This window comes from Artemia franciscana, chromosome 14 (assembly GCF_032884065.1).
Source record: "Artemia franciscana chromosome 14, ASM3288406v1, whole genome shotgun sequence".
Classification (NCBI taxonomy): Eukaryota; Metazoa; Arthropoda; class Branchiopoda; order Anostraca; family Artemiidae; genus Artemia; species Artemia franciscana.
In genome coordinates, this window is record NC_088876.1 from 9481197 (window position 1) to 9494238 (window position 13042).

Sequence of the window (13042 nt, forward strand, 5' to 3'; positions counted from 1 at the left end):
AAAATCAGGTAAATTTCCTCAGGCTCGTAAAATTTGATGGGTAACACTAAACTTGATGCATTTTATATATTTGGATTCAGCATAACAAGTTGATTCTTTCTATGTACCACTTGATATCAAAATTCCGTTTTTTATAGCTTTGGTTACTATTGGACCAAGTCACTCCTTATGTACAGTCTGTTACCACAAATTGTTTGAAAATGAAATTCAACTATCTTCTTTTAAAAGGGAATTTAACATGACTACATTGAACACTAAATCAAAACAAAATCCTTGATTTTATGAATGTTTTATTGACTTTCAAAACTTGTTAATTCAAAAAAGTGAAATGATTAATGTTCAGCAAAAGAAGAGCCACAAGTCCAGCATAGGCGGTTCTATATTTACAAGTAAGCGCTTATCTTATTCCCCGTGTAAAATCTCCCTGCAAAAGATCCCTCCCCCCCCCCCCCCGTTGAAAATCCCCCCACGTAAAATTGGCCAGTCAGAGAGAAAGTGTTCCACATAAAAATAATAAAGAAAAAAAGGAACTGTGGAATATTCTATCAATATTCCGAAGTATAGGCGGTATATGCGGTGTAGGATGTCTTATAGCATTTATTTTTATATATTTAGTTTATTTTAATTCTTTTTCGTCTTTCTGGGGGTTGAGTTATTATAGCAGGTTAAGACAAAGTTTAAAATTGGGGCTCTGGTGGGTGATGTTAACCCCAAAGGCAAACTTATTAGAGGGTTCAAATTTTTTAACAAAACAGATATCCCAAAATCTGACTCAAAATCATAGAGGTGACAGAGGGGTGGAATAACAAATAAGAAGCCGATAAGGAGGCTCATTGCGCTGCAGCAGCTTTCAGCCTTTAAAAAGAGCACAAGAAGTTTCAAATTTTGATCGAATAATCCCCTTCCCAAGTTTCTTAAATAGCCCCTTTCATTTGAATAGGAAGGGAAACAAAATTTGAATTTTTCAGGCCCTTTTTAGGGCTGCATTTTGAAGGGAAGCAATATTCTTTTTTTATTTTCCTTCTGTATCTGGGGTCCTCTTTGGGCCCTTTTGAGGCTGCATTATGAGGGTAAGCAATATTTTCTTTTTATTTTCCTTCTGCAATGGGGCCAACTTAGCCCAAAGTTTCACATAGGCCTAAGTATCAAACCAATAAGAAAAATTCGGCACTTTTTTTACCCTTTGTTAGGAGAAGGACCAATTTTTTAAAAAGTTTTTATACATTAATCACCTTAGCCTAAGGATTTGCACCTGTAAATTTCATTTTGATCAGGAAAAAGTTTTTAGGGCTCATTTCCAGGTCCCTAACCCCTCCTACTTCCCACAGCAAATTGGTGATTATCTAACTGGCAAGAGTATCTTATTGGCCAAAGAATAAACCCAGAAAGTTTCACGCAACTGGACTCCCAACATCAAACATGTCCCTACTTTTCCACTATAAAGCATATTTATAAAGAGCTGACAGTGGGCATAATTTATGGCACTTATCCCAGGGGCAGGGGGAAGACCCCTCTCAAGATTTTCTGATGCCCTCGTTACTTTTTTCTTTCTTTACACTTTTTTTTAAATAAATTTGTCAATTTTGTCAATTATTGGCACCCTTGTCATATTGGGTCTCCCCCAAGATTTTCCTCTGGACCCACCCCTGTTTAGGGTTATGTCATCCTTGGATACAAATTTACTGGTATTTTAAACTATTCTAAACAAAGTAGCTACCTCAAAATGTTGGACAGATGTCCTAAGGGTCAATAAAAGGACTAGATATCAAAAAAGGTTGCACGCTTACATATCTTTGCACATAATTTTGTGAAATATTGAGCAAATTAGTTTACTCAAACGAAGCTTTAACATGAACGTCAGAAACAATTTTCTGCAGTAATTAGGGATGCATCACCCTACAGCACCCTTATGCAGGCTAAATCTAAGCAAAGAAAGATGCAAGATTAATTTCCTTATCCTCCCATACCCCTTCTATATTAGGCATCTGAATCCCTCCCCCTTACCTACAAAATAACCGCCACCCCTCCTTCATAACAGCTCATGTATAATTATATACTTTTCTCTTTTCTTTTTATTTGCAAAATTCCCTTTGACTGCTAAATTTTATATTTTGGGAGAACTTTTCAGGGGGATATGTGGGGTGGAAATTCTGCAGAGAGGAGGGGAGAATCTTCTTGCGGGATTTCCCACTGGAAGTCCGGGGGGGCTAGGCTGGAGCACCTTTTCATGACTTTTTAAATTGGCCAAAATTAGAAAAATGGTCTACTACTGTGTTATGCCAAACTGGATATTTTGGACACCAATCTGAGCAACAAGTTTGCTGAAGAGTAGAATAGCCTGCCATGAAAGGTGGTAGAATCATATAATATGTAATTATTTAAATATAGGCAGAATCAGGACACTGCTTTATGTAAATAATCTTAATTCCTGGAAGGCTGTCAAATAAGTTTGTGCATTGGTTTTGTTTCTTAATTTATTCTGTTTTCTCTTGTTTGCCTTATTTGCTGTTTCTTGTTTTGAGATTGCTGCAATAAGCGTTCTTATTTTATACAACAAGCATTGTGCTAGCTGCTATTTGATATAACAAATAAATAATAAAAATATATTGGGAAAATCAAACTGCTTAGTTACTGAGTACTATTGAGTCATATTCTCCGTAGGGGCCTCCCCCAGGCCACTCAGCACGTCCTCAGGTGGTGGAGAGGGGAATGTATTACAGATATTGCAGATTTTGTATTATGTATTAATGTATTACAGACTTTTCAATAATTTTTAATCCCCATCACATTATATTCACGTGAAACATGGATATTAAAGGTAGATGACAATCTGCTGCATTGCTGGTATTACCTTCCTTGATCAAATATCAAATGTCAAACTCCTTGAGCACCTCAATATCCAATCAAAAATCATCAACACCATCCAACTCCAACAACTTCGTTAGCTCAGTCATGTAAAATAGATGAGCCAGCTCCTTCTCACAAAAATCATCTTTGAAGGGCAGATCCACGGTCCATGTCCCCCAAACAGGTGGAAGAAAAATGTTGCACCTTGTCGCTTTTTCAACCTTCTTTGCCTAACAGAGGAGCACAAGACATAAAGAAGACATTTTTTCCCTCAATTTAATTAGAAATCAATAAGGAACAGGGTGTCTCTTTAAAGGCTCAAAATGGAATTTGAAATAGTAGTGATTGATGCTACTTCTAACAACCAACTACAGCTCAAGGCAAACATACCAGCTCATGCTTTTGCTCCATCCTAACCTATTCAAAACTTCCCTATTTATCCCTTCTATAAAGTTCCAATTTCCATGAAATCTTTCCTTTTGACCTCTTGTCATCCTTCATCAATAAAATGTATGCTATTCATCTACACCATTATTTCATTAAAGCATTGGAAAGTGGAACTGAACCACATTCTTGTAAATCTTGCAGTTTGACATACAGTCAGTGAAATGGTACCTAAACCTACCTTGGGTGATTCCTCAAGAAAACGTGTATCAAATTTTCTTCTGCCTTTTGAAGCAACAATATTCAGAACCATACTAGACAACTACCATGACTGTAGCTTCCAGTGTTCTAATCTTGGTTTCTAGACTTATCTTCTTATACTTCCATTAAAAAAAATTGACTGAGCAAAACACCCTGGGCCATGGTTATTCTACTATTGGATTTTAATTTTCCTTCATAACACCTCCTTACCTTCATTTCATCCAAGTCTAACCAATTTAGTCTCTGTAACATCAATTCTCACTCCTATTCTTGCACCAAGAGCTCAAAATCCCCCTAAAAATCCATTTATTTTATTAATATTTTTATCTAGGCCACCAATATCCTCTGTGTAATCTACATCTGGAAGGTTTTTACCTTCTAATTTGATTTAATGCTCTCCCATAGCCATTGCTATGTTATTTAGGATGAATTTCTCCAAGACACAAATAAAGATCAAAGTTTTGTTGATATTAATCTTCAGGAGAATTTCATGGTCAATTTTGAGTTTTTCTATTACTCGGCTTGGTAGAATGCAAACACACCACTTCATGCATCTTTTATGTATTTTTCTAATTCACTAAGTGCTTCTTTTGCAAATTATTATTCTGAGCCCTGAAAAGAGCTCTTTAATTGACACCCTCATCTTTATTATTTGCTAGTAGAAGGAATGGCATTGAATCTGAAGTACCTAATGGCCCAAATAATGACACATATAGCCAGAATAAAAGTAGTATCTAAAAGTTGTCTTCAGTAATACAGATTGATTAATGTCAAAATTCCATGAAATAAAATATACAATCTTGACAGAAAAAGCAGACATTTATGCTTTTAGAAAGATAAAACCTAAGTGGACTAAAACCCCTCTTGGAGAGGTTCAGATCCAGATTCCTGATTAGGCTACACTTTGGTCACCAACTTATCTAATGTAGGAGGAAGAGGAATAGCCATAAATACTCACTTTTTCACTTTTCACAATTTCACTTTTTTAACACATATATTTTTAAAGGTCATCAAAGGTCAGGACCCTCTAGAAGGAAAGGGAGCGAATGTAGGTACTTCAAAATACCTTCCCAGGACATACTTTAGCCTGTGACCCTTCCCTGAAAGTTTCATCTTCCTAACCTAACCCCTTTCCAAGATAGCAAGAAGTCAGTAAACTAGAATTTTATCTCAAATTTAACATTTATTTGCATTAGAAATTAACTTTATGCCCACCCCTATATTTAGGCCTATCAATTCAGGGTAGCCTAGGCTATTTATATGCACATTAGGGAGGTAGGCATAAATTCATCTCTAATGCAAATGAATATTAAATTTGGATTGAGGAAGCAATTCTTACTAAAGAGATAAGTTTGAAATTTACTCTCCCTCCCATGTGCAAATATATAGGATACCCTGAATTGGTAGGCTATATATAGGAGTGGGGTAAAGTTCATTTTCCAGCACAAATGCTTGTTACGTTTGGAGTCAGGATGCAATTCTGACAATAGAGATAAGTTTATTTTTTAGCTGCTTGAACAGCCGTTAGTATAAACCTTACACCAAAAAAGGTTCTTACTTAAGAAACCTAGTTTTCAACGTTTCTTTTCAAATGTACCTCCCTCTTTAGACAGTAAAGGATTACTTATTGTTCTTTAATTTTATTTAGCAATTGGCAATAATACTCACCAAAACTAAAAAATACCCTTGGCCTTCAATCTTTCTCCCAATGTAGAAATCCATGTTTTTTAATTTCAAATGTCATGTAATTCCTCGTGTTCTTTTACTTGTCCGATTACTTATCTGACTAATCCCAGCGTTTTATGAGACGCACATGACGTCAGAACTCGGATTATCCCCTCGAACGCTCAAATCAGTGTTTCCACTTTGAGGGATTTTTCCCTTTCTGAGGGATTTCTAGGCCTTCCGCGGGATTCCTTTCTCTAAAAAGGGATACGGGATTTTTCAGGGATAATTGAGATATTAAGGGATTTTCCCTACTAAACTAGAGATATTCAAGATTTTCAGTTTTGATGGTGTATTCAAGGATTTTTGTTGGTGTTTCGTGCAGCTTCCAGAATTTTTTATCTTTCCCAGTAAGGATTTTGTTTTTCTTCAGTATGAGCGATATAGTGAGCTACTCGCCAACTATTTCAAAATTGCTTGGCAACTGTTTCAAAATTCAACAGCGGCAATTGGAATTGGCTAGTTGAATAAGAAGAAATAAAAGGAAAGTAAAAGTAAGATATATTATTTTTGAATTGAGGGTTTGATATTTTTGTTAATTTTTTGGTTATAGTGGTGTGCTTTACCTGGGATGCAGGTAAATTGGGATCCACATCACTCTCCTGGAGTGATGATGGGGCCAAATGCAGTAGGTCCAAATAATCAGCAGGGGCAGGCCCCCATGTACACAACATTTATTCCACAAGTTGTACCTATGTCTCAAGCTATACAGTAGCAGGGTCAGGTTATACAGCAGACACCAGGATTTAATCAGGCAAGACAATCACCATATGTCACAACTCTAGCCCCCCACAATAGTCAATACAGTCAGCATCAAATCTATATTTCACCACACTCCCAAAATAGATTCATTGCTACAGTCCCTACATCAAATTCATTTGAAATTTTGAATTCAATTGATGAAAATTACCCACCTCTTCCCTCAGATGAAGCCATGAATTTAGGCAGTGCAAACCCTAAAGAAGTGGAGGGTATCATAAATTTCCCTAAGCTAGGATTATTTCATGACTTGGGAAAAGGAGCCAAGAGAGCTATATCCCCAACCCTCATTGAGGAAAACAATAGAGTTGCTACACAGCTGCTCCTAAGTACCACCCAAAAAATAAGGGAATCCAGATTCTTGACAGATTTGATAATAGAGTAATCTTGTCTAGCAAAATTGAAACAAAAATCTTGCCTATGGAAAGAGAAACCACTTTAAGCCTAAAAGAAGCATTGAAACCTGAGCACTTTGAATTTGAACTGAGCAAAGATAAAAAGAGAGTCACAATATTTCTTCCAACTGAATCTGCTGTAGCAAAAGCATTGACAATTAAGAAAATAGGTGAAACATAAGTCAAAGACAATATGACAATATGTAACCCCAAAAATGTCATCATCACAGGAGACTTTAACATGCCGGACACCAGGTGGGTCGATGGTTTAGGCTTTACTCTTCAAAACAACTATACCAATCCAACTCTTGAAGCCTTTGCTGATAACCTGCTGGTCCAGACAGTTGAGTTCCCTACCAGACATAGAGATCATCAAACTCCATCTCTCCTTGATCTCGTTCTGTCAAACAACCCCGAAAAAATTATGTCAACAGCAAACTTACCCCCCCTTGGAGCAAGCGACCATCTTTGTATCCTGAGTGCAATAATCTTGAATCAGATACCAACCAACAAAATCAAACGAACGTTTGTTGATTACAAGAAAATACGCCAGGACCTACAAGAGATTGAATGGGAAAACTCCTTGCAACAAGACACTGAAGCATCCTGGGAGCTTTTCAAGGACATACTACTGAGTCTTGAGTTGAAGCATACGAAAACTTACTTCTCAGAACGTCCCAGAACCCTTCCGTATATGTCACCACAGCTAAAAAAAGTCATTAATAAGAAAAAGAAAGCTTGGAAAAAGTATAAAAATTGTGAGAGTGCAGCCCATCTAGAGCAGTACAAAAAGGCCAGGAACAAACTGAGAAATGCGACCAGAAAAGCAACCATAAGATATGAGGAGTCGATAGCACTAGAGGCAAAAACCAATCCAAAAAAGTTTTGGAGATATGTCACTTCAAACAACCCAAGCCGCAGGTCGATCCATCATTTTACCTCCAGCGATGGAACCAAAATAACCGACCCATTGGTAATGGCAGATACCCTCAATCAATGCTTCTCGTCAAATTTCTCTAAAGACCCTGGATGCCCCCCACCGGATATGCCAACCACCCACATCAAACACCCTATGCCATCGATCCAGTTCACAGCTTGTGATACTTACAAGCGCCTAAAAACTTTGGACCCATCCAAGGCAAAGGGACCCGATGGCATCCATCCTAGGTTGCTGAAGGAGACCGCAGCTGAAATAGCGGAACCCCTGACAAGAATATTCCAGATGTCAATAGCTTCCAAAACTATTCCCTCTGACTGGAAAACAGCAAATGTCATGCCAGTTTTCAAAAAAGGACAGAAAGATAAACCACAGAATTACAGACCCATCAGCCTGACTTCTGTCCCATCAAAAGTCATGGAAGGCGTCTTAAATGATGCAATCGTTGCACATCTGGAAACTAACAGCCTGTTATACGATGGACAACATGGTTTCAGGAAGGGTCGCTCTGTGGAGACAAACCTAATTCAATCATATGACATAATCACCAAGATGATTGAGGAAGGCCTTCCAGTTGACGTACTCTTGCTGGACCAAGCCAAAGCTTTCGAGAAGGTAGTACACTCGTACCTGGAAAGGAAACTAGAGTTCTATCAACTCCACCAAGATGTAAGAGAATGGATTATCCAGTTTCTCAAGGATAGAATACAGAGGGTGATGATGTATGATGAGGAGGGGAATCAAATCATGTCAAACCCAACTCCAGTGCTCAGCGGAGTTCCGCAAGGAACTAAACTGGGACCTACCCTCTTCAACATGTTCATCAATGACTCAGCCCAGTCAGTGCAAAATGACCTTAAACTGTTTGCAGACGACTCGAAATTGTTTGGCCCAGTCGCAAACAACCAACAGTGCGCAGCTCTGCAGGCAGATCTGCACACCCTCAACAACTGGTCCTCTTCCTGGTCCCTCGAGTTTAATGCTGAAAAGTGCAAAGTCCTACATCTTGGCCCTAAGAACCCAGGAATGACATATACAATGACAGATCGTACTGGGAAGCTCATAACTTTGGAAACTGTCACCGAAGAAAGAGACCTTGGGGTCATTGTTGATGACAAAATGAAATTCCATAGTCACAGCAAATACCTAGCTGCAAAAGGCAACAGGTCCCTTGGTCTCATCAGACGTAATATCACCAGTAGATCTCCCAGGACAATCAGGAAGCTATATACAGGACTGGTCAGACCGCAACTTGAGTACGGAGTCTCTCTTGCCGTTCCCCACTATGTCGTGGACAAGATGATCCTTGAGAGCGTTCAGCGGAGGGCTACAAAACTACCAACCAAATGTAAGAACCTCTCGTACCCTGAACGCCTCAAGAAACTCAAGCTCCCAACCCTGACGTACAGGAGGAAACGCGGAGATGCAATCCTGACCCACAAGCTGCTGGAGAATGGTGTCACACCAGGGCTTTTTAATAAGTCGCTCTCTAGCCACACCCGGGGCCACACCAAGAAGCTCCAGCAACAAAGAAGCTCACGGAGAGAACGTTCCAACTTCTTCTCAACTCGTGCTGTTCCACTGTGGAATTCCCTTAGTGAAGAAACAGTTCAGTCCAAAACTGTTGACAACTTCAAAAAAGCAATTGACCGAGACTGGGCAGCGATGGAGTGGAAACTACACTGGGAGGCCAGTGGATCTACTCAACGGAACTAGACAACGCACTTCCACCTCCATCACTCAACCGGCGAATCTACAGGATGTTCACCCAACCTTATTCGCCGGACAGTGCGATTTAAGGTAATTTAAGGTAAAGCTGATGAATTGAAACCCAGATGTCAAGGAGTAATAAGGGGAATACCTAAAGAAATCACTGAAGAAGAGATTAAAAGTGATCTTGAATCTGAGTCCAATGCTAATGTGAAATCTGTAAAAAGATTGAAAAGATTTAATAGAGAAACAAAACAATTAGAAGATAGCCTATCAGTCTGTATTACATTTGAAAATAATCTCTTGCCCTCAGCAAGAGATTTTTATTTAAAACAATCAGGTGCTCAGACAGAAGCACACAGATGGACTTTGTGGACCAGGAAACCAGTAGCTAACTGTCGTGATTAGCATGAGAGGGATTTTTCAAAGGATTATTGCTTAACCAAAAAGGGATTTTTAGGGATTTTTCGTCTCTGATTCGGGATTTTTCAAAAAAGAAAGTGGAAACACTGGCTCAAATGTTAATTTCAAATGTGTCAAATGAATTTTGATGTAAGATGCCTCTAATACTTTCAGTTGAATCTGTGAAATGAAGGGCCAGGTATTCCTTTACATTTTATACAAAATATAAAAAGAAAAACAGTTCAAATTTTTTCACAAAAGAAGAAGCTTGATGTAAAAAAATAAATATATTTTTAACAGAAAAGCAACTGACATCAATGAAATCAAATAAAACAAAAATTCATGGAGAATAAATAATATAAGCCATATATTTAACCTATAATGAGGTGGCATAAAAGATTATTTTTAGAATTAGAAAAAAACAGTGTTATGGCTTAAAGTTCTGCTCAATCAACAGGAGTTGTCTAAGGCCAGAGAAAAAGAAACTGATAACCAAAAAAATGAGGCACCCAAAAATTTCAGGACCCTTTAGAGGGAAAAGAAGTAGAAGTAGGTACTTCAAAATACCTTCCTGGGAAATACTTTAGCCTGTAGACACATCCCTGAAAGTTTCATTTTCGTAGCCTAACCTCTTTCAAAGATAGCCAAAAGTAGCTAAAGTAAAATTTTACCCCTACTGTATCTTAAAAATCCAGTTTAAGTAGCAGTCTCAACAAATATAGACTATATAAAAGGCTATAGGTATTGGCCTAATCATTCTAAATTTTTTCCAACTAATAATTATAGGATGGTTTAGAAACTAGGCCTGTTTGATATAATAACATTTGACTAACTCACCAATGTGATAGCTGCCTCCCTAAGAATCAACCTTTTTAATAACAAAAAAACTTTTCTTCTGACTCCTTATGAAGCTTAGCCTATGCAAGACAGGCCTAGAACACCAAAAACCCTTTAGATACTAAGGAATATGCATAATATTACTTACAGGTCACTGAAAAGCTAAGATTATTTCTATTATGTACAGTTTCCTTGTCTTTTCTCTAGACTTAATGATTTCACATGTTTATCCATTTAAAAAAATATATAGCATTGACGTCACAATCCTCAAATAATCTTTTTATTTGGGGGTTATAAAGTGCCAGCCCATGGACAAGTAATCTTGAGCGTTTGTGGGGATAATCCGACTAATCTCTGATGTCATATGTGTCTAAAGAAACGCTTGGATTAATCAGATTAATAATCGGACAAGTAAAGAAACGCACCCTCAGAGTTGGGTTTGATTCACTTTTCAAGTTGACTGAAACCAGCATTCCGACGTTTTATTTGCGATTCTGAGTTAACTTTTAGTGTTCGAAAAAGTTGACTGAAAGTTAATGAAAAGTAGACTTTTAACAACTTTTACATTTTGTACGTTCATCACAAGTTAACTCGGAAAGAAGGCAGAAGTTTCAATTATAGCTACGCCTGGAGTATGTCTTCAGATGGATCCAAGATGAAGGCACCACTTTTGTGTACCAGTGTGGTCAGTTATTGAGCTTGATTTTTTGTTGTTGGGTAGGTTGCACTAAAATAGACTTAAAAACTATGTTATTAGCCTAGTTAAAACTGGCTTTTTTCTTGTGTAGGTGGGTGGGTTTTTTCTTTTACTGGGTGGGATAGGTAGATAATAAAATGATTAAGAAAAATCTTATAAAGTTATTGCAATATTAGTTAAAGTTACTACTAAGTTACTTGAGCAATTATTTCAGAGCTGGGTAGCCTAATACAGTTTGTGTGGCCAGAAGTTTAATGGTAAGATTGCAAATTGTGATTTTCATTTGTCTTCTTTTAGTCATTCCATTCTAGATGCTTTGGATATTTTTTTATTGTGATAGATTGTCTTAATGCTCTGAAAACGTAGTATTAAAGATAGCAGTGATAGAAGTATTAGTAATAGCATGTACATATTGCATTTTAGTCAAATGATCTTCCGTTTAAGTTGTCTCTGAAAGTTCCAACTTAATACCCAAACCTTTTCTTGAGATATGCTCTTTATATACACATACACATAGCATCTTTTGATTTGGTTCAAATTTCCCCTCCGTATTGTGAACGGAATAGTGTGGTAGCAGTAGTAGTGGTCATAGTTGGAGCATTAGTGGTATCATGCAAATTTTACCTCTTTGATCCTCTCCCTTAACCTTTCCTGAACGTTCAAAATTAATATGTTCAATCATTCCTGAGTTGCACCCTTTTCACAATCTATATGCACATAATATGGTTTGATTTAATTCAGCACTTCATTTAGCATTACATGAAAAGCTAACCTTAATGACCTTCGTCTTTTTGGAAAGTAAAGTTAAAAATACATACCTTGCTCAATAATATATGCAATATGTAAGCAATGAACAAATTGTACTGAGGACTGTGGGGTGGTTGACATCCAAAGATATAATTATTAGATCTTTCAATAATGCTGAAAAAAATTGCTCATACAATTTTGATTGGATGTGTTTTAAGAATGGTAAGCTTGGGGGGGATGGTTGCCCTACATTCACTTTGACTCTTAAAAAAGCGCTAGAACTTCTGATTTAAAATCAAATAAGCCTCCTTCCAATCTGTAGTTTATTTGACCACCCGTTCTACATAAGCCTTATATGCCCTGGGGTATGACTTACCCCATTAAATAACTAACATTACCCTATTAAAATAATTAATAAGTGATAATACATTGCCCTTTACTTGGGTAGCACTATTAGGCTGCCTATAGAAAGGGGGCATGTTTGAGCCTTGGCCTCCAAAAAGGCTTAGCATACTAAGGCGAAATTTTGGGGAAATGTTGAGAGTGATGAAGAACACAATCAAAACACATTATGTGTATGCTGCTTGTCAAAACCGTGTATCAACAATGTTAAAGGATCTGGGAGCATCCAGTTGAAATTCTCAGGGCATGTTGAAACGGATGTTGAAGAGTAAGCGGAGGGCAACCGGCCCCCTGGCCATATTTAGGTGCTGCTTCTTTAGCATCGGTCCGAAATTTTGAGAAAGTCTTATTGTTCAAAATAACCAAAATATCGAATAACAATGTCTTCAATGATTATATACCCCCCCCCCCACAGCCCCAGGGCAAGGATTGTAAATTATGCAATCTACCCATGAACAATATGCCGATTGAATCTGTCCAATCTGAACAGTAAGACATGCAGGATTTACTATTTTATAAAAGAGATAATGTTTGATTCTTGGTGTGTCAAAAAAGGCTGAGGGTATAAAGGTAAAACTTTGGAGAACGTTAAGGGGTGTTTTGAACTGGATCAAAAGACACTATGTGCATGCAGTCTATCAAAAAGACTCTAATATCATAAGAATGGCTTAGGATACTAAGTTGAAATCATCAAGACATATTGGATTTTTGTTTTAGATTTAGATTTTTGTTTCCCCCCTCCAATCCCCTATGTCCCCGGATCCGATTTGGATTGGAAATGGAGCACCTGAGACATAAGATCCTTCTATGTATCAAGTTTCATTAAGACCGGATCGGCCATTCATAAGATAGAGATACCTCAATTCTCACGTTTTCCAAGAATTCCGGCTTCCTCCTCCAACTCCCCCCAATGTCACCAGATCTGGTTGGGATTTTAAA

General features: G+C 37.6%; 1 protein-coding gene across 1 annotated transcript in view; it reads right to left on the reverse strand.

The window, feature by feature from the left end:
• LOC136035285 (proteasome assembly chaperone 2-like) overlaps nucleotides 1-5276 on the reverse strand; it is a 45729-nt gene extending 40453 nt beyond the window's left edge. The window contains exon 1 of the mRNA XM_065716968.1: nucleotides 5161-5276. Within this exon, the coding sequence (XP_065573040.1) occupies nucleotides 5161-5214 (54 nt within the window). The 5' untranslated portion in view covers nucleotides 5215-5276. The remainder of the gene's footprint in view (nucleotides 1-5160) is intronic.
• Nucleotides 5277-13042: the final 7766 nt, after the last annotated feature.